This window comes from Lipotes vexillifer, unplaced genomic scaffold (genome assembly GCF_000442215.2).
Source record: "Lipotes vexillifer unplaced genomic scaffold, Lipotes_vexillifer_v1.1 scaffold440, whole genome shotgun sequence".
NCBI classification, from domain to species: Eukaryota; Metazoa; Chordata; class Mammalia; order Artiodactyla; family Lipotidae; genus Lipotes; species Lipotes vexillifer.
In genome coordinates, this window is record NW_006778543.1 from 577,857 (window position 1) to 604,576 (window position 26,720).

The following is a 26,720-nucleotide window of genomic DNA, read 5'->3' on the forward strand; positions in this document are numbered from 1 at the left end:
TTCCCCTCCCCCCCACCTTCTGTTCCAATACAGTGAATACACAGTGGGTACACATGGAACAAAATTCAGAAAATACAGTGTTATACTGTGAAAGTTTCCCTTCTTAAGTGAGTGGGTTTGCTGATTCATTTTGGTTCTAACATTCTGCAAGGATTGATTGTGTTCTCAGTTGCTTCTTGGCATTTGTATTCAGGCGGGCCAATGAGACAATTTTTATAATGTGGCTGTGTTTTTATGTGGCTTGCAAACATAGTTTGGTACTATCTCTATTGTGAAGATATGGCCTCGATTACAGAACTTGGCTTTGGGGGACTATTGTACCTCTTCTTTTATTAAATTTGTATATGTTTATGTCTCCATATGTAAAATCTAGCATAGAACTATTTTTTTTTGAGATAAAATTTTTTTTTAATTTTTTTAAAAAAGAGAAAGCTTCCCTCCTTATCTTGTCCTGTCACTCAATTTCCCTCCTAACTGAACCTACCTGTACACCTCTCCAGGCATAGTCTCCACATTTACAAACATTTATATGGATCATTTTTACATTAATGATATGATACTGCTCTCACTGTCTGCCCTGTGCATTTTTCACTTCCATTGTATCAGGCATTTTTTGGTTCTCTGGCTCTCATGACTTCAGCCACCCAACCACAGTGCCATTTTTACACACCACTTAGTTATTTTTCCACCCCTGAGTTTTTTTTATTTTCCTTTTCTTTCTCCCCCACCCCGGCCACCTCCCCTCTTCCTACTTTATTTCCTCATCTTTATCTCTCCTTTACAGATGGATGAGGTAATTATTGGAGTTGCAAGTGCCTTTTTAAAGAATGAGTTACCTGAAATATTTGACCCTACAAAGTGGTTCTTTTGGGGTAGGTTGTCAGCAGAATACTTCAGTAAGATGAAACCATTCCAGATCTCTTTTCACCCCCAGAGTCACTGGTTAGCTCAGGCAGTTCAGAAAGCAAAAGGACTTCAACAGATAGTTGTAGCTCTAGTTATGGCTAAAACTCAACATAAACCTCATAAAGTCCTTTTAGGTGGAATAAATTAGGTAGATGGGATAAGGGATAATGTAGAATCATCTTTGCCCCAAATCTTCCAGTATCTCTCAAGAAACTCATGCATCTCTCCCCAAAGTTATTTTTTTTCCATCCCAAGATGTTAGAAATAGGCTTTGTATAACTTTTTAGTTTCTCCTGGGGCTTGCATTTTTCAAGTCCAAGTACTCTGAAAAAGAGTCTCAGGGCCCACCCTGGAGGACTCTTCCTTGCCTCGTGGGACCACTACCATCTTCTTGTACGCAAATTTGGGAAGATTCTTCATTGTAAACCAGAATACAAACCAGAATTGATCAAGATTAGCTTGGCACTGTGATATCCCATGCATACGTTATCTCATTTTTGTCTTTTCAATGATCTTGAGAGGCAAGATTGAGCCATCTTACGGATAAGAAAATTGAAACTTAGGGAGGTTAAGGAACTTGGCTCACAGCCAACAAGTTTTAAAGTCAGCCTGAACCCCAAAATCTATATGCTTAACAACTACCTCCTGACACCTGTGGGTTTGAATTGTTTTCCTTAAAAATGGGCTACTGAAAAAACTACTGCACAGCTAGCCCAGGAATAGGATTTCTTTCTCTCCTTATACTCCAAGACATGCATTGCCCCTGGTACATTTACATTTTGGCAAAATAAGATTGAATGACAAATTAAGCCAAAGTGTGTGTGTTTGAGATGTGTGCTAGGTAGTGTGATAAGTAACCATATATATACAGAGTCACTCCATGACCTTGACCAGAATCTTGAGTTGTCTCTCGGAAGTTCTGGGGACTTCCGTGCTACCAGCTACTTGTTGTTTGCTTTAGTGTGTAGAGTACATTGGTATTAAGAGGAAAGGTTGGTACTCTTCTTCCTCCTTCCCCTTTGGGTTGAGGGAGAAGTGAACGTGGATCACTGAATTCTTTCATTTATTCATTGCACAAATAATTGACATCATTTCTGTGCCAGACGAGCCAACAATTCTTCACCCACTATCATTTTTTGGTGATTTCATGCTGCTCCCATATGCTGTCAGTGAAAGGCTCTTTCTCATCCCCCTGTTGGCACTGACCCCTCTCTTGAGTCACATTCTGTCTCTTTACAGAATCTATAAAGCCAGCAAAGCTGCAGCCTTGTCAGAAAGAATGGCCTTCTCCTTCTTCACTCAAATCTGTAAGCCCTTCCTAGGCTGTTGATTCATAACCCCAAACACTCTCCCTTTACATTCAGGACAGACTCTCCAGAGCCTTACTTCATCCAAGGCCTGTCTGTAGTGGTTTTAAGATATGTCCCCAAATCCTTTGATTCTCTTCCCTTTAAGAAGTGAAGCCTGGGGTTCCCTGGTGGCGCAGTGGTTGAGAGTCCGCCTGCCGATGCAGGAGACGCAGGTTCGTGCCCCGGTCCGGGAAGATCCCACGTGCCGCGGAGCGGCTGGGCCCGTGAGCCATGGCCACTGAGCCTGCGCGTCCGGAGCCTGTGCTCCGCAACGGGAGAGGCCACAACAGTGAGAGGCCCGCGTACAGCAAAAAAATACAATAAAATAAAATAAGAAGTGAAGCCTAACTCTTCCTCATCAGTGTGCATTGGACTTGGTGCCTTACTTCCAACACAAAGAATGAATCAGACATATATACACTAATATGTATAAAATAGATAACTAATAAGAACCTGCTGTATAAAAATAAATAAAATAAAATTCAAATCAAAAAGGAAAAAAAAGAAGGAATGAATCAGAACTGATGGTATATGACTTTGGAGACCAGGTGATAAAAGGAATAGTAGTTTCTTCTTGTTCTCTGGGGGAAGCCAGCTACCATGTCATGAAGACACTCAAGCAACTTTTGTGACATAACAAAAGTGTGGAGGTTTTTTTTTTTTTTGATGTGGACTATTTTTTAAAGTCTTTTATTGAATTTGTTATAGTATTCCTTCTGTTTTATGTTTTGGTTTTTTGGCCCCGAGGCATGTGGGATCTTAGCTCCCAGACCAGGGATGAAACCCACACCCCCTGCATTGGAAGGCGAAGTCTTAACCACTGGACTGCCAGGGAAGTCCCAAAAGTTTGGAGTCTTAAGCCACTTAATTCTGGGGGAATTTGTTACTCAGCAGTGGATTACTAATACACTTTCCAAGAGCCCTCTGTTGTGTTGCCTTTCTGGTGACAATCCCCTACGGGCATAGCTCTTTGGGGGGTGGTTTGAGCTTGAGCTCAGAAAGGCCTGCCATGATCCTTAATCTATATAATTTGTGGAACATTTAAAGCCTTTACCCAGCCTCAACCTCTAGAAATTCTTAATAGGTCTGGGATGGGGTCCAAACATCTATGTTTAATTAAATGATTAAAAAAAACAACTACTCGGGGATTCCTGAAGAATACTTTTGATGGAGAACTTCTGCTGCTTGCTTGTTTTAACTATAAAAAGCCACAAGCCTCTCTATTCTGTATCCTCTTTGTTCCTTCTTTGAGACTGATGGGGCGGGGTGAGGTCAGTTCACTTTTCAGCAAGTTCACTTCAGCCACTGGGGCCCCTGGCAAACAACCAAGCTCAATGCTTTTTTCTTATGACCCCATAGAGCACCCTTCTCAAACTTAAATTGCGTCAGATTTACCTGGAGGGGGATCGCTGGGCCTCACTCTCAGAATTCCTAATTCAGTGGGTCCAGGTACAAGTTGAGAATTTATATTTCTAATAAGTTCCCAGCTGATTCTGCTGCTGCTGGTCTGTGGTCACACTTTGAGAACCACCACTAAAAAGACATAGGACCTGGTATTTAAACTTTGCCTCAAAAACAGTCCAAGATCCTCCCTATAGGGCAGGCAACAACAACAAATGAAAACAGACAAACAAAACCTCACCCATTTTGCCTGAAACAAGTCATCCATGGTGACAGAAATTCTGCTGGTGGTTATTTGAGGGGAAAATAACTGGAAAGGGAGTGTGAGGTGACTTCTGGGATACTTGTAATATTCTGTTTCTTCATCTGAGTGGCGGTTACAGGAATGTGTTCCCTTTGTGAAAATACATTTACAATCTGTGCACTTTTCTATCTCTATGTTATGCTTTAAAAGCTTACTTAAAAATTAATAGTAATGATAAATGCTGTCAAAATCTGGGGAAAATGGTCCTTCTCTTCACTAGCCTGGACCTCTGTTTATAGGCCAGCTTTCCTCTGGTTATGCTGGCAACCCAACAAAGAAATTATTCTTTCTTTCTTTTTTGCTGGCATCATTTTTGTATGCATGTGTGTGTGTGTGTGTGATACCTGGCTAGTGGCTGCTTCCCAAACTGTCATTAAGAAAAAAAAAATCCAGGTCTTCAAAGGAAAATATTCTAAGAGAAAAATATTTGCATGTTTTAAATTCCTAGAATGATGGATATTGATAGAATAATTTGAAAAGCAAGTTGAGCTCTCAGTAATGTTTTTGGAGAATCCTAGTTTGTGTTTGGCTACTCAGCTTTACTGAGGAGTAAGAACTTTGGGAGGGAAGGAAAACTCACCCTAGATTGACCACCCATTTCTTTGAAAAGTGCCTAAGAGGCATGAGAGTATATTCTTCTGGGTAAGAACACATGTCACCTAAAAAATTCCCTGTTTCATCACATAAAACCTTTGAAGTCTTAGCGAGAAGACTTGTTTTGCAAATTTCTTACCGAAAAAAATCCGCTAATTATTGCTAAAACTCCCCTAGAGATATTCTACTTTTTAAATAATTCTTTTTCTATCATTTAAGTTTATGGGTAGAAAAGGTTTACTCACTCTAAAATGTTGGTTTCAAATGTAAATGGGGCCAGGTTACATTGGGACTTCTAATTTTCTGGTGATCTGCAAAACTGTTATTTTAAATTTAGGAGCTAAGTAGGACACTGTTGGGCATATTTGTTGGTGATGATGCCTTGAGACAGCTGTAGAAGGACAACGGGTGCTCCCTTACTGGATGTCATCCAGTCTAAAGGAGAGGCATTGTAATTCAGTATTTACATTCATGGTCTTTTGAGCCTCAGCATCATGGGTTGAATCCCAGTATCACCAGCTTTGTGGCCTTGAGTCAGTTCTTTCTCTGTCCCTCCAAACTTTAGTTTGTTTTTTTTTTTATCCTGTTAAATGAGGTAAATAATATCAGTCATAGGGATATTACAAAAATTATAAAAAATAATATAAAAGGGTTTAAATTTTTGCCTGGCACATAGTAAATACTCGATTAATGTTAGCATAATTATTGAGGGATGAAGGGAAATTGTTACATGGATCATTTCATTTAGTTTTGAATTTCCCAATCCCTGTATCTTTCTAATGCAAACATGAGTGAAGAAATGTTATTTATTTGCATGTATACATACATGAATGAATAAATTAAATGTATGCTTTTCTCTCTGCAATAAAAATTATCTGTCTAAAAATTATAGATGTGGAGAACAGGTTAATGGTTGCCAGGGACTTGCGATGGTGGAGGGGAGGGCAGCACTTGTGACTGTGAGGGTGAATGGGGGGAGAGTTATGTAAAATAGAAACATTGGAGTAAACTGGGTAAAGGGTATACTGAACCTCTCTGTCTTAATTTTGCAATGCCATGTAAATCTGTAAGTATTTCAAAACAAAAAGTTAAAAACTAAAAGGATCTGTCTAGAATTTCTGCCTTTTACCATAATTACAGTATGTAGATCTCACTCTGAATCTCAGGTGATCCCGTTGGAGTTCTGGCATAAACTTTGGTATTTGACTTTAAATATAACACTTTTGGGAACTCCCTGGTGGTCCAGTGGTTAGGACTCCGTGCTTCTACTGCCAGGGACCCAGGTTCGATCCCTAGTCGGAGAACTAAGATCCTGCAAGCTGCATAACGCAGCCAAAAAAAATAAATAAACAACACTTTTCGTGCATCTCTCTCCCCACTGTTACCCTTTCCTCGGCCAACTCACTCCTGCACTACACTTGTCCAAGTATTAAGTGGTAGGGAAATGAGCCACAGACAGGATTCTTAAAGAATGCAGTTTGGTCGTCTTTGATGCTAATTCACAATTAACCCTAGCAGTAGGATTAAGCAAGTGGGTAGATATTTCAATCTACTTCCCACCAGCAGCAGCTAGGTTGTGAGTATATTGTTAAAATCCTTTGTGGATTGAGAGGTAAGGTAAAGTAATATCAGCTCACAGTTTGGAAGTCTTAATATGATACTACTAAAAAGCCACTCAGCTGAGTAACAGGAAAACCAGACATCCTTAACTCAGGTGATTGGATGGTTGGATAGCTAGGCCCCCAGTACCTCGACCAATGCCCGCGTACAGTCAGTGTTTGTAGATGAATGAATGAGTGAGTGAATGAATGAATGAATGAATGATGGGGGCATTAAGGTAAACCATGGGAAACGAGTTAAATGTAAGAGTAAAGAATTTGTTCAACTTAGTGGGGAGAGGCAATATAGAGGTAGGAGGTGGGGAAAAAGGTTATTACGGAATTAGGTGAACTCTCATCTGCATGGAACTTTTGAAAATTGTAAAGCACTATAAAGAATCTTTTATTCAATTGAAAAATAAATTCAAAAATCTTAATTGAAAAGCTAACAATTAAAATAAGATGTATAACAGGAAAAGAAAACAAAGAATTAGTTCACCTTTGAGGCCCAGGACTTAGGAAGCATGATCTGCCAGGGAACTTTCCAACTCTTCTCTCTTTGCTTCTCTAGGCAACTTGAAATCCACTCTCCAGATGCTAAGCACACGGTGATCCTGCGAAGCAAGGACTCAGCCACTGCCCAGGCCTGGTTCACTGCCATCCATTGCAACGTCAGTGACCTGCTCACCCGAGTGATCACCGAGGTCCGAGAGCAGCTGGGGAAGACGGGCATTGCTGGGAGCCGGGAGATCAGGCATCTTGGCTGGCTTGCAGAAAAGGTAAGGAAAACATTCCCCCCGTCGTAGGCATTTTCCCCAGGCTTTCCCCGCACTTGCTGCAACCACTGAAGTCAGGTACCTCATTCCACAGGCTGATTCTCTCATTGGGATTTCTCGTCTCTGTCCAGCAGATTTTCCGTTGCATTATGCAGGGGCTGTGTCTTCAGCAACCTTGATTCCCCACACACGGTCCAATATGTGGCAAAATGCAGGTGGTCACTAATTTGTCTGTTGCATGGATGAATGAGTGAGAAAGTGACCGGACAGTTTGATTCTCATATGTACACAGGAAGGGCAGGGGAAATAACTCAGACTCACAAGAGAGCTGTCTCCTTGGGAGGTAAAGAAGTTGAAATTGTTGCTTAAAAGAGGGTTCATGTGGGTTTTGATGGATCTGCTTGTTAACATCGATGCATTTACAAATAATAACAATGATAATAACAGCAAGGATTTCTTAAGCAGCTACTCCATGCTGACTCTTGTATATTATCTTTAAGTTGTATTCTTAAGCCAGCAGGCTCTGAATGTGTCATCATTTATGAGCACGTATTTTGTGCTAGGCAGGAGTGGGGAGGGGTGTATAAAGATGAAAAAATGCTTACTGTCTTTCCCCAGGGAGGACAGCTGCTGTGGAAGGGACCTAGGGTCATGGTAACACTGTCACTCTGACTTCTTTTCCCAAGTGGTGTGATACCTTGAAGATAGTAAAACTCACTGCAGCAATCTCCTGGGAGTTAACCCTCCTCTTGATTTCAAAGGATTGAGCCTTTGCCATTGCCCTTACATCTGATTGCTGTCCCTTGAACTTGACCTTCAGTGCTCAGGAACACTGGGCTTTGGTGACAGTCTGACCTCCCAGTGACTCACATTCTAATAGGTGGTAAATGGGAATAATGATTGTTGCAATAACAGCTTTCCTGCCAGTGAACCATGTCATCTGAGAAGACCCGGTCCAATGGCACCTGAAAATATTTGAACACAGCATTCGGCAGTTTTCCACCATTGTTCTTTGTTCGCATCAGTTCATGTGTGGGTCTCAGCCACAAAGTTCAACACAAAGTGGGCTGTTTGGTTTGGTATTGTCCTATCTCTCACAGGTTTCAAAGGACTAAAGGGACAGTGCAGGTTGTGGTGGCACCGAGATCATAATAAACAAAAACCACAGGTAGTCTCTCATGACACCATGTGTGGGGATTCCTGATGAAAACAACACTGCAAATCTGGATGATAGCATTTTAGAAGTCGTTCTCTAACCCTCTCCACTTTTTACTCTCTCCAAATGTATGTGTTTTTATTAAGAGAAGTCTCATTAGTCAGGGATCTTTCAGTTGCAAGTGACAGAAAGCTCAACTCAGCTTGAGCATGAAAGGGGACCTACCACTTCTGATAACTACAGTGTCCAAGGGTAAGCTTCAGGCATGGTGGGATCCAGGGACTCAAATAATAATAATAGACCTGCCTCTCCATCTCTTTGTACCCTGTCCACTTTGTTGGTTTATACCCTAGCAAGCCCCCTTTACTTGGCCTAAGAGTTTCAGGCTCGTGGGGGCGGTTTTGTTTTGATTTGTTTTTGTAGCTGGCTATTTCAGTGAATAGAAACCTCTTTGCTCTCCTTAGTTCCCACAGAAGTCCTAAGATCAGCCTGATCCAAACCATGTGCCCCGTTTGTTGCAGGGAGGTGGTTCTCCAATGGAAAACTAGGCTGCTGTGCAAGGAAAAGACTGAATGGGTTCTGGGAAAGCAAAAACAATAGACATGCGCTATAGAAGGAAAAGGGGAGGAGTTGATTGGGATGAAAAATGTCCTCACTTGATTAGGGTCCGGAGTGGACGTGGAAGTGTACTGCATACTTTAGGATCCAGCAGGAGGTGGATGGCAAACTCAAAAGGGATGATTGGAAGGGATTTAACATAGCAATAATTTATAAGGTGTGGCCGAGGCAAGGAAAACCAGTAAGGGATGGAGAAGCACTCCAGAGCTCAACAGTTAGGGGTCACTACCATCCTTTAACCTGAAATGGCCAGGAACGGGAGCAGTTACCTGAAACCAGCAAGACTTGTAGCTATAGAAAAAGGCATCCACTAAGAGCTATGGTCTTCAGGAGAGAAACACAACCCCTGCCAATCCCTGCCTGCCGATCTCCTGCTGGTGTCTCCCATTGGCTGAGGCTGATTGGAAGCCAGAGGCAAGAGAGCCCCACTGATGCTCTGTTAGGGTCAGACTCCCAGGGCTCCGACCAGGGCAGAAAAGGATGGAGCGTGGATCTAGAGGCAAAAGGAGTCTGTCTAACACACACATCCCTCTACCTTGCAAGTAACTGAGATGGTCTCAACTCTGGAAGGTACTTTTGTCTCATCTCTTTTAACACCAACTGCACTTAAAACCATTACTATCTGTATAGTTGAAAAATGATATTGTGTCATTAGTAGTGATATTGACATTTTTTCCAAAGGTTCCATTTTCTCACTTATAAATTGTCTGCTTATGCCTTTTGCTTATCCCAAATTATCAGTAGACACATTAAGCATTCCTGTGGAGCAGTCATAAAGGTGCATAAAAAGCTTTCTGCTTTTAGAATATTCTTATTCTTTTGATGTAATTTCAGATCATCATTACAGATGTTTCTTTAAATTGTAGTATGCACTTTATCCATAAGAGCAATCAATAATGAGTTATCATGGATAATTATCAGAGGCAAGGATGTCTTTTATTGCTTTCATCTTCAGAACTTCTTAAAAGATTAGACCATAGATCAAGTCCAGGGGAGCAAATGCAAACTGGAATTTTTTTGAATAAATATTTAATACTGAATCCTAGTGTGTAGACATATGAATGGTTTTTAGCAAAATGTTAGAATGAATGGCAAATCCTTAATACTGTGGCTTTCTTATATTATCACAAATATCAGAGAATTCACTTGGTATTTGTAAAGATATAAAGTATGATCCTATATATATTCAGCTGTAATTTACCTTAAATTGATATCCTTTGTCTTTTCCTATACTGTCAATCTTTGATTGTTTTGGATTAATAACAGTAGCTCTAGGACAAGGTTTGTACATATTATATTCAATTTCAAGTTTTTAAAACTGGCATTTACATGAACTAAAACAATGTGAAGCAACATTTTCCGTTCTAAAATCCTGTTCAGTGCAAACCCTAAAACTTCCTCTGCTACACAGAAGGAAAACTGTATATTTAACGTTATTCTTCATTGTGAGATGGTCCAGGGACTAGAAGAATGTCTACCAAGAAATGCTTAGGTCTTGAGTCAATGGGGAGAGTTCAGTACACTCCAAGAGAGGAGAATGAGAGTGAGAAAAAAGTGGAGGTGACGGCTTACAGTTTGTAGGGAGAGCAGACCAGAGACTGGTCTAAAGGGAAGCGGGGTCATCCTGAAGGAAGGCGGTAAGCAAATCTGGTACCTTGGATGGCACCCAATTATGGAAGATCTTGAAAGCTGGACAGATGGTTTGAATTTGATTTGGCGGCAATAGGAAATCTTCATGTAGAAAATCAGAGAGAAGGGAACTTAGAGGTGACCTCTATGGACTGAACGTGTCCCCCTAGAATCTGTAAGTTGAAACCCTAATCCCTAATGTAATGGAATTTGGGGGTGGAGGCTCTGAGAGGTAATGAGGTTTAGATGAAGTCATGAGGATGGAGAGCTCCATGATGGGATTGGCACCCTTATAAGGGATGAAAACACCAGAGCGCTCTCTCTCTACCACGTGAAGACACAGCAAGCAGGTAGACTTCGCTAAGCCAGGAAGAGAGCCCTCACTAGAACCCCAGGCTGACACCCTGATCTTGGGCTTCCAGGCTCCAGAACCATGAGAAATAAATGTTTGTTCTTTAAGCCACCCAGTCTGTGGTAATGTGTTACAGTAGCCTGAACTCTGGGACCTAGAAAATGGAAGGTGTTTTATTTATGGTCACACTTTAAGTCAAGATACAGGAATAATTAGTGAATGGGACAGTGCTGTGATATCATTTTCTCTTTAATTTTTAAAAGAATCCAGTGTAGCTCATTCATGGCGATCAATTTAATTCTTTCCTTGAATTCTGGCAGCCATTCCCTGAACTCTCTACAGAATCAAGGTCAGCTCTGCAATCGCCTTTGAGTGGGGCTGTATTCCTTGTCTCCTTGGTGTCCTCGGTCCTGTGAACGACACCACAGTGACAGGTCCTGGACTGCTTTCCCCTGGGAGTGCCCTCACCTGTAGATGGGCCAGGTGCACCAATATAAAGTCTTTCCCGTGATCATATTAGTCTTAAGCCTTTTAACTCTTTGCAAAGCCCCAGTTGCCCCAAAAGGCCCATAAATGCTCACCCCTACCCTGAACAATAAAATGCATTATGCCCCAAACAAGTTTTTTCAATCATCTTTCTTCAGTTAATCTTTTTACAGTTATTATTGAGGTGTCTTCAATGGCCCAATTTCAGATGAGAGAAAAAGAAAGAGAGAATATAGGGCTTCCCTGGTGGCGCAGTGGTTGAGAGTCCCCCTGCCGATGCAAGGGACACAGGTTCGTGTCCCGGTCCGGGAGGATCCCACATGCCGCGGAGCGGCTAGGCCCGTGAGCCATGGCTGCTGAGCCTGCACGTCCGGAGTCTGTGCTCCGCAATGGGAGAGGCCACAACAGTGAGAGGCCCGTGTACCGCAAAAAAAAAAAAAAAGAAAGAAAGAAAAGAAAGAGAATAAAATAAGGAATAAGAAAGAAAAAATAAATAGAAAAAAAGTTGTGACTCTCTCACTACTTAAGAAAACAATAATAAACAGGGATATGGCAGAATTGTTAAATTCTGTTTTGTGCTCAGTTTGTAGGGTATTGTCTTTGCTTTACCTTGTTATCTCAGTTTGCAAACATTTCTTGTCAGATTAAAAACACAACACAATTAAAAAAAAAAATACCCCGTTGGTAGCTTTGAGATGCAAGTTTAATTCTCAGCTTTCCTAATTTCCACTAGTTTCCTTCAAATGGGCAGTTTTATAGAGCTGTGCCTCCCCAGGGTGTTGTTGGAAGAGACGAAGCTGGTAATTAGTATTTATTATGTGCCTAGTCTGTCTCAGGCAATGTGCTTGAAATAATCCCTATCCTAGGAGGCAAACTTGGAGAAGTTAAGAAACTTTTCTAAGATCACTCCTATAGAAAGTGGCAGAGCCAGAGTTTGAACCCCTCTTTCTAACTCCACAGCTCAGAACTCTCCACTAAGCTGAGCTAATAAGGGACCCAGGGAACAAGTGTCCATATGAGTGGGACCCCCCCAGAACCTCGTGTCAGAGCACCACTACATACCAAAAGCACAGTTTCAGAACTAAGAGACATATCAAAATAACTCAAATCCTTCATTTGCCTTTATGAAAATAAAGGGTGTCTTTGTCAGTTCGGGCTATCACAAAGTACCATAGACTGGGTGGTTTATAAACAACAGATATTTATTTCTCACAGTTCTGGAGGCTGGAAGTCCAAGATCAGGGTACCAGCATGGTTGAGTTCCCTCTTCATTATTTATAGACAGTCCTCTTCTGTATCCTCAAGTGGCAGAGAGAGAGAAAGGGCTAGCTGTCTTCTTATAAGGACACTAATCCTATCTTGGGGGCTCCACCCTCATGACCTAATCACTTCACAAAGGCCCCACCTCCTGATACCATCACATTAGGGCTTCAACATACAAATTTGAGGACAGAAACATTCATTCCACAGCAGAGGGAATTTACATACCACGACAGAGCAACACTTATTAAAATCTTTTCTCTCCTGTCCTACAAAGACTGAAATTATCTTTGATAGGATAGGTTAGAGGAAAACTAGAATACACACACACACAAACACACACACACACACACACACACACACACATTGTCTATTAAATGCAGTAAAAAGGATTTGCACTGGTCCTTTCAGCAAAATATTGACTTACTGTATGGCTCAGAGGTTAATACACCATGGTAACTGAAACTTGAACCATGTTGTTAAGAGACTGGGATTATTTAATTAAACCATGATAATTAGAATTCATAAATGTTGGAAACATGCAAAGCAAGGCCAATGCTGTGTGTGTTGTTCATCTCTGTTTGTTCTTTAGTTCTTCTAGATCTTTGTTAAACATTTCTTGTATTTTCTCAATCGTGCCTCCATTCTAATTTCCGAGATTCTGGATCATCTCTACTATCGTTACTCTAATTCTTTTTCAGGTAGATTGCCTATTTCCTCGTCAGTTATTTGGTCTCATATGTTTTTACCTTTCTCCTTCATCTGTGACATATTTCTTTGCCATCTCATTTTTTTTTTTTATGAGTGAGATTGTGTTCCTGTCTTACTGGTTCTTTGGCCTGAGGCTTCCACTACTGGGGTTTGTGAGCTATTGGGTAGAGCTGGGTCTTGGTGCTGAGATGAGGGACTCCATGAGACCTCACTCTGATGAATATTCCCTGGAGTCGGAGGTTCTCTGTTAGTCCAGGGTTTGGACTGAGAGCTCCCACCACAAGAGCTTTGGCCAGACCCCAGGCTCGTGACCCAATATCCCGCAAGCTACCTGAGGCCACAGAAACAAACAAACAAAAATAACAAAGTGAAAAACAGAATTAGACTAGGAAACTAACATGTTAGGAAGAATATAAAAATAAAAGTATAGATGAATCAACAACTGGAAGGTACATCAGTACCACAATAGTAGAAAAGAGCAGGGGAAAAAAAAGGTGGGGGGGAGGCCTTGGCTGTGGAGGGTGGGGCCTAAGCAGTGGCGAGGTTTGGGCAGTGGGAGGGGCCAATGCTCAGGAGCCACAGGGCTAGAAAGCCCTGGGGCCTGTGGGGGGGTGGGGCTTAGGCTGAAGGAACTGAAGGGGCCCAGCCGTGCCCCCCACCCTGGTCTCAGAGGACAGGGCACCTCACCTGGGAGCCCAGCAGGCTTCCTGGGCTTGAGTGGGCGGGGCAAACGCCCTCGTCTCCTCTCCTGCCCCTCCGGTCCCAGAGGGCCCCTCCCGCCTGCCTCTCCTGATCTCCCCGCCTCAGGGGTGCCGAGCCTGTCTGGCCTCCACTTCTACCCCCTCAGTCCCCCTACATCCTACCATTTCACCTTGGGGTTCCTTCCATCTCCTTGGGTGTCAGAGTTCTCCACCAGCGGCAGGCAGGTGCCCTAGTTGTAGGGAGACGCTAACTCTGCATCTTCCCACGCTGCCATCTTCTCTGTTTTGTTTCCGGACTATCTTTTCTTTAAAAAAAGGTTGAGTACTGTAGCATATTGCTTTTTATGAAATATAGCCTAGGGCTTTGTGTATTGTACCAAAAATAGATTTAGAAGTGAACACTCCACTGTCTCTCTCATAGAAGTGTTCTTCCTTGGTGTTCTCCAACTCAAGGAAGCACACCAGTTACAATAAACAATTGTCTTGGACTTCTCTGGTGGTGCAGTGGTTAAGAATCCACCTGCCAATGCAGGGGACATGGGTTCGAGCCCTGGCCTGGGAAGATCCCACATGCCGCGGAGCAACTAAGCCTGTGCGCCATGACTACTGAGCCTGAACTCTAGAGCCCGTGAGCCACAACTACTGAGCCCATGTGCCTAGAGCGCGTGCTCCACAAGAAGAGAAGCCACCGCAATGAGAAGCCTGAGCACAGCAACGAAGAGCAGCCCCTACTCACCGCAGTTAGAGAAAGCCCATGCACAGCAACAAAGACCCAAACAGACATAAATAAATAAATAAATAAGTAAATAAAAGGGGAAAAAATATTTAATAAATAAACAATTGTCTTGTTTTGTTTGGGCCGCTTTAACAAAACACTATAGACTGGGTAGCTTATAAACAACAGAAATTTATTTCTCACAGCTCTGGAGGCTGGAAGTCCAAGATCAAGGTGCCAGCATAGTCAGGTGAGGGCTGTCTTCTGGACTGCAGACTTCTTGTTGTGTCTTCAGATGGGGGAAAGGGCAAGGGGTCAGGGACCTCTCTGGAATATCTTTTGTAAGGCACGGATTCCATTCATGTAGATTCCATGTCCTTACAACCTAATCACTTCCCCCAAAGCCCAACCCCATAATACCATCACCTTGTCCATTAGTTTTCAACATATGAATTTTAGGGAGACAGAAACATTCAGACCATAAGTAGAATTAAATGTTTGCTTCGTGCTTCATAGTGATTTCATCTTCATTTCCTTTGACATTCCTGAGAACTCACTGATTCTACTCCAGCTAACTACCAGAGCAGAGTTGAGTTCTGTTCTCTCAGTGAGTGAGCATGAGGCTGTGTGCCCAGTTTAGAGGTGGCGACATCCTTGCTCTGCAGGAACACATTCCCTTTCAGGAAGAACACAGGCACAATCGGAGATGTTGTGCACGCCTCATGGTTGTCATGGTGAAAACTGCTTATTGGGATTCTGCCCAAAAAAGGTGTGATCGTTGAAAATAAAAGCTACTCTTTGAACTGTGCTGACAAGAAAGCCGATTCTCGGTGTTGGAATGATTAGTTTGACCTTTCATTTTTAAGTGGTTTTATGAAAATATGAGCACTGCATGCACTGTAATTTCAAACATGGAGTGTTGGGTTGTTTTTCTTCTTCAAACCAGACCCACAAAAATCAAGCTAATTTTAAATATCCATGTAGGGTCAGGTAATCATCTCTAAAATACCAACTGTTGGGAGTCTTTACCTCCTTGTTCTACTCTTAAAGAAAGGGAAACTGTTAGTAATAGCAAGACAGTCCTACCCAGAAATGTCCCATTAAATAATTACTTTGAAACATGACGGATTTGGAGATCTGACGAAGCCTTTCCTTTCTGATACAGTTTTTCTGGTCCTGCTAGGGTTTGCTGTCCTCCAGGAAAAGGTGATAGGAGGTGTGTGAGCAGTATTTGTGTGCCGAATGATGCATTACGGGGATGACTTGAGAGGCCCCAGTCTGGAAGAACAGGTTTTAAAGAGCTATTTATTACTATATCCATTTAAGGAGGAAGTTGGTAGGAAGGAAAGAAGGAAACAGGAAGAAGGAAGGAAGGAGGGAAGGAGGGAATGGGAGAGAAACACATGCTTTCATAATTTCACCTCCGTTAGATTGAAACCAGCTTATGTTATTCAGAGGATAAAAATAACATTTGGATTTAAAGAGACATGCTTAAAACTTTCACTTGGATCCCTGATGCATGGCGTTTGATTCCTGGAACTATGATAATAGCACTTGACAGTTCAGCACTCTCTTACTTAGGTGATAATCCTAGTAAATTCTTCATGTGAGTGGAAGGGCAAATGAATAACCATGAAGTCTCGTGGGTCCTGCACAGGGATTTTTTTCCTCCCCTCAATTTTTAATGAGGCCCCATATTTGTCGTCCTCCCCAGTGCCTCCTGGGAGCACGATGTGTTCGGTGTGGGCTGTGGAGCCCAGGCCAGTCTGCTGGCCTCTGCATTTGAGGAGTCCTCACCTGAGACTCTGACCCAAGTTCCAACACATTGTTGGCTCCATCATATTGATTCCTGGCTTTGATACTAATGTGCAACTAATGAGTTGCATGGCATACGTATTAACCCAGGCTCTGGCAGTGCTAATGCCAGACGAGCCATGAGATGGAGTTGGGAGGAGGGCAGCGAGACACCCAGTGCACTGACATCTTAACAGATGTGAGCAATTAGCAAAGCTGTGTTGCAGAATCACCATTTCTTAGCTTATAGGAAGTAATAAGCCATCAAGAGGTGGAAAAACATGTCTTATATCTCCTCTTAAATAAAAAATCCTTCTGCATCAGAGGGGTGCTCTGTGAACTGTGAAGTAGGGAGGAAAGTTGAAATGTTTAAAGTCAGGTAATAGCTTTTATTACCAAAGGGAAGCTGACTGGCTTCCAGCCTTGCTGTTGAGTAACAGTAGATTTAAGACCTTCAGGCATGGCCATGTGGCACTGACCGCAAGGACATTGGTGACATTTCAAGGCAGTGCTATGTTGTCTGTATTATTTTGTTTGTTTTTTCAGGAGATGGCAGGTTGGAGGTACAAAAGGGCATGGCACTCTGGCCTTAGAAGGCAGTTGTGCACAAAAATTTCTACCAGCACATTCTGGGAGACATAATATGTCAAAGAAGGAATCGTGCCTAATTTTGTATGGCACCCAGAGCGCCTAGCACTATTGCTGGCTTATAGTTCAGGGCAAATGGATTGAACTGGTTAAGGAGTTGAGAAAATTGATTACAGACTCAGCCATGCTACAGAAGATAAGTTATTTGACTTTGGACAAGGCACCTCTCTTAAATTTGTTCCAACTGCCTTATTTTACAGATGAGGAAACTGAGGCAAAGAAAGGTAAATGGTTTTTCACTTTACTACACTGCTTCCATTAAGCATTAAGTTTATATAAGAAAGTACCTGCTATGATGGCATGGATAAACAGTGGACACCAAGCCCAAAAGACCCAGTTTTGACCCTCACTCTGCTCACACAAGCTCCTTCGTCTTGGGCAAACCACTGATAGTTTCTCTGAACTCTTGCATGCAACCCTGAAAAAGGCAATAATGATGCATGTGAAAGCTCTTTGTAAACTGTAGAGCTCCATACAAATGCAAGCTATTATCATTAATTTATTTTCCAAGGCACTGCTTTCCAAACTGTTAATACAGTTTAAAAGAGGTAATGAAGAGAAAAAGAAGTAATGGGATCCATGACCAAATAACTTCGAAAAAAGGCTATATTTTGCCTTTAATATTTTGCCTATATTAAAAGCTCTGAGAGGTCCTGATATAAAGAAACCCATTTGACTGTGTTTGACATAGAGGTCCCTAAATCTGTCTCACCATTGTAATTCTTCATCTTTACCCTTGTAGAAACAGATACAAAAATGTCACATGCCGTAGAGAACAGACTTGAGGTTGCGAAGCGGGGGCGGGGGGGGGGGGGGGAGGGGGTTGGACTGGGAATTGGGGGCTCGCAAAGGGAAATTATTACATTTGAATGAACAATTCCAAAGTTCTTTTTGTGACACCATGCTCATTTGATCAGTGTATAAATAAGAGGAAACAGTCTCTTAATAAAAAACTGTGTTACGCTGAGATCAGACTTGTGGCTGCCAAAGGGGAGGTGGGAGGGGGGAGGGAGAGGGATGGACTGGGAATTGGGGGCTCGTAGATGCAAATTATTACATTTAGAACAGATAAACAGCAAGGTCCTAATGTATAGCACAGGGAACTATATACAATATCCTGTGATAAACCATAATGGAAAAGTATAAAAAAAAAGAATGTATATATGTATGTAACTGAGTCACTTTGCTGTACAGCAGAGATTTGCACATCATTGTAAACCAACTATACTTCAATAAAAAAAAAAGAATGTCACGTGCTTATCTTGTATAAATGTCTACAAATGTTATATCCACTTATTGACCGTCGCTGAGTGTCTGGTGCGCAAACAACAGTATTGTATTGTTTCTCGAGAATTTTGTAAGAAACTTCATCAGAATTGCCTAGAGAGAGGATGCTGATGGTTAAAAATGCGGATTCTGGGGCCCTACCCCAAACCTACTGAATCAGAATCACCCCAGGAGGTGGGGCCTGGGAACCTGCATTCTCAGCGAGCTCCCCGGAGATTCTGATGCACATTGGAGTTTAATAACCACCGCTGTCTACCATCGTGAAAAAGAGCATGGACTATGGGGTTAGCCCACCTGGTGCGATGACCTTCCAGCTGTGTGGCCTGGACAAGCCCACTTTGATGTTTCTAAGCCCCAGTTTTCTTATCTGTGAAAGGGGTATAATAACTACTTGGCAAAGGTTTTGAAGACGAACTGATGTAAAGAATGCGAAGCGCTTATCACAACATCTGCCCTAGTCCGTTTGGGCTGCTCTAACCAGAGCCCACAGACGGGCTGGCCTATGAACAGCAGAAATGTATTTCTCACGGTTCTGGAGGCTGGAAGTCCAAGATAAGCGTGCAAGTTCGAGGCCCTCTTCCAGGTCCAAACTTCTCCTTGTATTTTCACATGACAGAAGTGGAGAGGGATCTCTGTGCGGTTGCTCTCATAGGAGGGAAAATCCCATTCAGGAGGCCTCTGCCCTTACCATGGAATCACCTGCCAGAGTCTCGACCTCGTAATTCCATCACCTTGGGGATTAGTATTTCAACATATGATTTTTTAGGAGGACACAAACATTCACACCATAGCAACCTGTGATATAACGAGATCTCATTAATAGTAAAAGTTGCTATTATTATTAGGACCACTGTACAGGGTGGAGATATAAACATGATCGCTTTCCTCAAGTGTGCTCTGTCCTAGGGCTGGAGTTAAATTTTAGCAGGACGCCACTATGGACACCACGATACGTGCTGCGGGGATATGAATGAAGTCAAATGGAAACAGGGATTCACTGTTTGGAGGGACCCCTGGAAGGCTCCAGAAAGACAATATTTGAGTTAGCTTTGAAGTAGATGTCTTCTAGGTAACAGCCAAACAAGCCCACTAATAAACAGAAAAAAACAAACAAAAAACCAATCCTAATAGGACTTCCAGCAAACTCACAGGACGTTCACCACATGTCTGACACTGCCTTCTTGGTAGTTATGTGAGTTGGCTTCCTATCACCTCATGTCTAAAGGTAACTCTTCTTTCTCTGATTTAATTTTCTGCAGAGACTGCCATAGGAAGCACTATAAAAAAAACCCTGTAAATATTCAAAAATAATTTAAAATAATAATTCCAGTTTCTTTATTGACTCCCCCCTGCCCCTGCTGCTTCCAATTGCTATTTAATAACTTTTGATTTTGCTGCTTCTCTCCCATCCCCACTCTTTGGTCACTGGCCAACAAGTGTCTAAGAGTGACCATGAAGCAAGGTCTAATTACTTCCAAGCTTAGTGGTGGATAAAACTAATAACAGCCAGCATTAATTTTTTAAGTGCTCTGTTTAGCATTATCAAGAAAATTCAGCAAAGTTAGGTTAATTGCCTGCGGGAGGGTCAGCCCTGCTCAAGGGCATACGTGGGCTACAAATGCAAAACACAGTCCCTGTCCTCAGGTAGTTTATAAGCTGATCAAAGAAGGAAACAACAAAGTGAGAAGTTTCAAAATCAAACCATGATCCACAGAGAAAATGTGCAAGGCAAAAACCAATCCTGTCGGATTAAATAACAGTGTAAGTCTTCCTGTGATTAATTAGATACATCTGAGATCAGGTGGGCTAGGAACATTGGTCCAGCCTCATGGAGAGCCCCTAAGGAAAGATTTGGGTGGAAAATATGAATTTAGTAAGTCTCCTCTCCGGTACCCTTAGGGATTACGTATTTTCACAAGAGGCATCAGGTCTGTGCTATGATTCCAGAGTATATCAAGCCAATTTGTCAAGTATTTCCTACAAAGCCTGGAAAACATCAGGCAGAACTGTGGCCCAGCACTGCTGGAATATCTGTGCGCAGAGACATGTTGAATATTAGATAAAGTGACACACATTTCTCTTCTCTCCCTTCTAAGCAGAAAAAGAGGAAGAACGAGAGAGAGGGTGACATGATTCGTTTTCACTCACTTTCGAGATTTTTTTAAACCTATTTTTCTCTTTGAAAATTAATGGGTGCTTGTTGTAAAAACTATTGTCCATTCATCTTTGAATTTGATTATGGATTTTGCAAGGGTGACTCTGCAGTGCGGGCAGCTCTCCCCAGAGACACTCACTCCCTTGATGATGGGGAGGCAGGTTGGGTTGAAACTTCACATCTTAGCAAGAGTCTCCCCTGATGACTCAGGGCGTCCTGCTCCCGTCTGATGCCTGCTGGCTGGACTGTTGCTGGCAGGTGGTCATTGAATCACCCATAGAAGTCACTGGTGGGAGAAATGCTCCAGCATGGAGCTGTACACATGGTCTAGGCCATTATTTCCCTAGGGTTAAGGAACACCGGGTCATGAACTACACGAGAGGGAAGCAGGCAATTCTATACTGAGTTCTTCCTATGTTAGGATCTTCGCTTTTTCTGTTTCTTTTTTTTTTTCTTGCCTGCTAGTGGATTTATTGTTTTTATTTTGTTCTTTCTTTTATTTTCCCTCTCTACTTATTTTGGAAATTATATAGCCTTTATCTGTTGTTTTAGTAGTTTCCCTTTAATTTTCAATATGTGTATATGACTTCACAAAATCTAAACAAAATTAATATCCCTAACTCATTCCCCCAAATGTAAGGATCTTAGGAAGCTTTTGCTCCACTCCTGTCTTACATGTTATTTTGTTCAATGTCTTATTTGCCATCTTGTTTTACATTCCCCAAATCAGTGGTCACTTTTTGAATCCAACAACAGACACTTGCTTAGATTTGCACACAAGCTGACTGCTCTCTTTGCTCATCATTGCTTTCTACACCCACTTCTTCCTTTGGAATTCAGTTTCCTTCTTGATGAAATACTTCTTTAGTGCTTTTCACTTTTGTTTTTGTTTTTGTTTTTCCAGCAGGAGTTCTTTTCTTATTTTCAGCGTCTTATTCCATGTTTATGGTTTCTAATATTTTTAACAGACTTCTGTGTTAGCGTCTGTCCTTTTATTGTATGTAGTTAGTTGTGTTAGTTTGCTAGGGCTGCCGTAACAAAGTACCACGGACTAAGTCGCTTAAACAACAGAAAATTTATTTTCTCACACTTCTAGAGGCTACAAGTTTGAGATCAAGGTGTTGACAGTGTTAGTTTCTTTCTCCTGAAGCCTCTCTCCTTGGCTTGTAGACGGCCGTCTTCTTCTGTGCCTTCACTTGGTCTTCCCTCTGTTTGTGTCTGTCTCCTAATCTCCTCTTTTTAAAAGAACAACAGTCATGTTGGACTAAGCGCCCCCCTTATGATCTCATTTAACTAACTACTTCTCCAAAGACTGCATCTCCAAACACAGTCACATTCTTAGGTACTAGGGGTTAGGACTTCGACTATGAATTTGGGGACTAGAGGAGACACAATTAAGCTTAGAGCATAAGTTCTTAGCGTTCTAATAACCCTATATGATGTGTCTGTTAACTCATTCTCATGGAAGATTTTTATCATGTGTTGTGAAATTTTGGACTGTAAACTCATCTCCATCGGGGGCTTAATTATGGGAATACTTTGTGCCTGGGTCAAAGTTGTGTCCCTACAGAACAGCTTTATCTTGAAGGATCTGCCAGGTGCAGCCAGAGTTTCAGTGGCTCAGGTCAACATTTTTGATAATTGCTCAGCTTGGGGTTTCCTGGACCATGTGGGCAGTGTAAATGCTGACCCCAGACCTTCATGGGCCATAGCCTGTGGTTATAAATGATCAGAGGAGGCCTTTTATCCTATTCAAATCACAGGGTGTTGTCAAGAAAATTTTTTTCTGTCTATTCTTTCACTAACTGTGAAGCCCTTCAAGGGTTCAGATTTATGCGTGGACAGCAATTACAACTTCCCACCTCGCAGGCATGGCCTGCCATGGCGTTGGGCAGCAACCCGCTATTCCCAAGGAGTGCTGAAACCTGGTTTTGGTTATGGAAACCAATAACCTAACCTTCAGTCTACCCCATCCTCTCTATGCCAGCTTGGCCATAGCATCAACCCATTGCTTTGCAGTTCCCTCCTTTTTTCTTGCACCTGAGATTTTGAGGTATTCATTTAAAAGGATATGTGTTAAGATTTTATCCAGCATTTGTAAGTGTTTCAAGATATCTAGTCTCCCACTGGCAGAATGAAAATGTAAATGATGGGTTCTAGGGAAGAGTAACATCTTTATAATGATGAATAGTCCCTTTCAAGAACTGAGTATTGGTTTAGATTTTCTTTGAATCCTTCCATTCTATTCTTTTTAATTTTCTTTACATGGATTTGTACTTATTTTTATTTACTTTTAGCTACTATACATAGGATCTGTTCAGTTTTCACTTTTACAGACTGTATATATGAAGTCTACGATTTCTATATATTAATGTTGTACCTAGCCAACTTGTTGTATTCTTCTGTTACTTATAAGTTTTCCCATTGCTTCTCCTGGGTTTTCCAGTTATAGAGTCATCTCAACCCCCAAGTATGATCATTTTACCTCTGTCTTCCAATTATTTTTATGACCCTATTTTATTTATTTTGCTGGATTGATAGGACTTTCTTAGCAGTGTTATACAATAGGATAGAAAGCATTCTGATATTTTCTTTTCCCTAACTTGAACAGGAATGCCACTCTGATATTTTCTTTTCCCTAACTTGAACAAGAATGCCACTCATGGTTTCTTGTTAAGCTTGACACTGGCTAGTTCGCAGATTAAAGGAACTGACATTTCTGTAGGTCTTCAGAATTTAAAAGCACTTTTCTGTACATTGTCATCTTGAATTCTCACCACCACCTGGTCTTGTGAGACACAGAAAAATGCCCAATTTGCTTAATTTTCTTTTAAAGACAACTTATTGAAAATTGGACCTGAGTGGGCAGTGACCTGCAACTGTACATACCAGTGGAAGTCTTATCCACTTTTGGTTACCAGATGTAATAATAAGAACTTCCTATTCAGACTTCCTACTGTTTATTTCTTATTGAAAACCCAAATTGGGTCTTCTTCTCTTTAACTAAAAAGCAAGTGAGAAAAATCCAAAAGCAGTGCAATGTTTTGAACTGGAATAGATATGTCTCAGTGTAAACTTTTAGGGGAATAATAGCTGTTGCTTTGAGATGCTTGTGTAGAGTGCTGAGAAACCCTCATCTGTTGTGTTTGTATTTACACAGTTGATAATATTCACTAAGGCTGCTCTGTAAGTTTGTACAGTTCGTGCACCCCACAAAGGTGCCCAGCAATGGGGAGTAATAGGGCAAAATCCAACTGACATTCCACTTGCCAAGCCTGCGTTGGGTGGAAGCAGGAACCTGACCCCACCAGAAGAAAGGGCCCTTTATTTTCAACATAATGGCAGTCTGTAGCTAAATGGTGTACCTGCAGGGCTGCTTTTTCCCAGAAGAGGGCGCCTTTTCCTAATTCTCTTAAAGAGTACATAGGCTGATACCACAAGCCACGGATTAAACCCTCTCCCCTAAAGCATAAGTCCATACACAGCTCATGGGGGTTACGGTGCAAATTCATGCTAGTGTTTTACAGGGGTTTTGCCTAATCTGGACTTTTAAAATTTTACTTATTTATTTGTTTGTATTTTAACATCTTTATTGGAGTATAATTGCTTTACAATGGTGTGTTAGTTTCTGCTGTATAACAAGGTGAATCAGCTATACATATACATATATCCCCATATCCCCTCCCTCTTGAGCCTCCCTCCCCCCCTCCCTATCCCACCCCTCTAGGTGGTCACAAAGCACGGGGCTGATCTCCCTGTGCTATGCGGCTGCTTCCCACTAGCTATCTATTTTACGTTTGGTAGTGTATATGTGTCCATGCCACTCTCTCACTTCGTCCCAGCTTACCCTTCCCCCTCCCCATGTCCTCAAGTCCATTCTGTACGTCTGCTTCTTTAGTCCTGTCCTAATCTGGACTTTGTTTTAACAAATGTGAGATAATTTTTGCAGAGGGTTCCCTTTTATAACTCTCCGTTTTGAAACATTATACCGTCTTCATCACTGTCAACAACACGCATCTACTGGGTATCTACTAAGCAGGGATCACTAATACGCACTAGGTGGAAGAGTTGAACTCAGCATGTCTGCTTAACAAGCAGTAGCCAAAGGTGTGTGTCATGGATTGTCTTGTAAATGTATTACTTTTGTTTGAAGCGACATTTCTAAAGAAGCACAAGCAGACATGGTATGGTCACTGGAAGCCACATCTTTCCATCTGTTAGCCTTGCGGCTATTTCCTGGGAGGCTGGCAGTCTTTGTGGGAGCTGGAGGAAGTAACATCTTTTTCCAGAGTGAGTGACGAAAGGCGGGAGAAGCACATAAGGCTCCTGAAAGCAGATGGAAGTCTTTGCGCTCTTCTGCAGCACAGGATTCAGCCCATCTCTTGCTGTTCCTCCAAGCTTCGGAGAAAGGGAACTGCTGAGTCAGCACTGACGATTCAGATGAATACAGAGGGGCAGGGAATTGTGTACATCGCCCGCTCTACATTCCTCACACGTGAGGGAACGTAAGTGTGGGAAGGTTCTTTACCAATCCAAGATCACATGCTTGTCATGGGAAAGTAGAGACTAAAATGCGGCACGGACCTCTACTCTGGGATTCAAGAGGCCCCTCCTTGTGAGATTTCAAGCGCTTTCATGCCTTCAGTAACAACTTATGATGCACCCACTACATGCATTCATAGTCTCTGGAATAGCAATGGCTTGGGTAAGGAAGCACATCTTACTGGAGACAGTTACCTGGCTTTGAACCCTGATTTCTATCTGTCTTACCTGGGAATGGTTTCTATAGTTCAGTCTTTAGATCTGATGTTTCTATTGGTGGAATAGTTGGATGTATGAATATGGGACACAGAAGTCCTACCTGTCCTTAGGCTGATCAGTGGCTGCTGACATGACCACACGAGAAAAGAAGAACCGACACTTTGGGAGATTGCTAGGTGTGGACGCCTAACTGACAGGTGATTGAGACTCAGAACCTGAGAGCGCCTGAGCCATGAGAAAGCAGACGATGCCCATCTGCAACGACAGCTGAACACACACATGAAGCAGCAGAGGTGATACCTGAAGAGGAAGAAACTGCTTCCACTTCGTCTGCCTTTCCACTTCTCAGGGGGCCCGGCTCACCTTCCCTCCTGGTCTCCAGCCTCACTTTCTACGCCCCCTCTTTATTTGGTCCCATATCTGTCATTTTTCCTTTTTTGTAATCAGAGTTTCTGAACCAAAGCCAGCTGTCACTCTCAGACACTTGGACATGGAACCTTTGGGGGAGCAGGGGTCCTTTCGCCCAAAGTCTTCACCTGATGACTCTCTTCATCCTGCTGAGAAGAGCTGCAGCCACCTCTTCACCATCCAGGTTAGAATCCACGCTGGGGAGATGAGGCCTTGACTCAAACTTTCTACTCTGTTAGAAAGAGCTCTAACAATTCACTAAGAGCTCAATCAATCCACTAATCCCCCAAGTGATGAGTGAATTGATTATTGAACTGAATTTTAGGTCTGAACATTTGAGGTGATTCCTGAATGAAACTTGAATCCCACAGAACTCCTGGGAGACTCAGCCATTGCCCTGTCTCATCCTGGGAGCACAGAGAACACTCGAGAGCACATGGTCTTCCTGTCCCGTCCTCCAGGACTGCGGTTCTCAAATGTTTATTTGCATGAGAATCATCTGGAATGTTTGCTGAGACACAGGTGGGTGGGCCCCACCCCAAGAGTTTCTGATTCAGTAGGTCTGGATTGGGGTCCAAGAATTTGCACTGTTGACAAGTTCACAGATAATGCTGATGATCCTGGTTCCAAATCACACTTTGAGAAACACTGCTTTAGAACAAAAAACAAATGATAACTAGAGAATGAATACTAAAGAGTCCAGGGCTTCTTTTGGAGATGATGAACATATTCTAAAATTAGGTTATGGTGATGGCTGGCCACAGAACTCTAAAAATATATGAAGAATCATCAAATTGTACACTCTCAATGGGAGAATGTTGTGGTATGTAAATCACACGATAATAAAGCTCTTTTCAAAACGTCATGACTTAAATGAGTGGGTTGCAGGCAATATTTTTCTTTTAATTAATTGGAATGAAATAGAAAATATCAGCATGTGTTTTATATGTTGTATTAGGGTTCTCCAAAGAAATAGAGGAACAGGATACATACAGAGACAGACAGACAGAGAGACAGACTGGCCAAAATCTGCAGGGCAGGCTGGCAGTTGTGGCAGGATTTGCAGTTGCAATCGTGAGTCCAAAGGAAGTCTGGAGACAGAACTCTTTCC

General features: G+C 42.2%; 1 protein-coding gene across 1 annotated transcript in view; it reads left to right on the plus strand.

Moving 5' to 3' along the window:
* SNTB1 (syntrophin beta 1) overlaps positions 1–26,720 on the plus strand; it is a 225,136-nt gene that overhangs the window by 135,609 nt on the left and 62,807 nt on the right. The window contains exon 3 of the mRNA XM_007451661.1: positions 6,724–6,931. Within this exon, the coding sequence (XP_007451723.1) occupies positions 6,724–6,931 (208 nt within the window). The remainder of the gene's footprint in view (positions 1–6,723; positions 6,932–26,720) is intronic.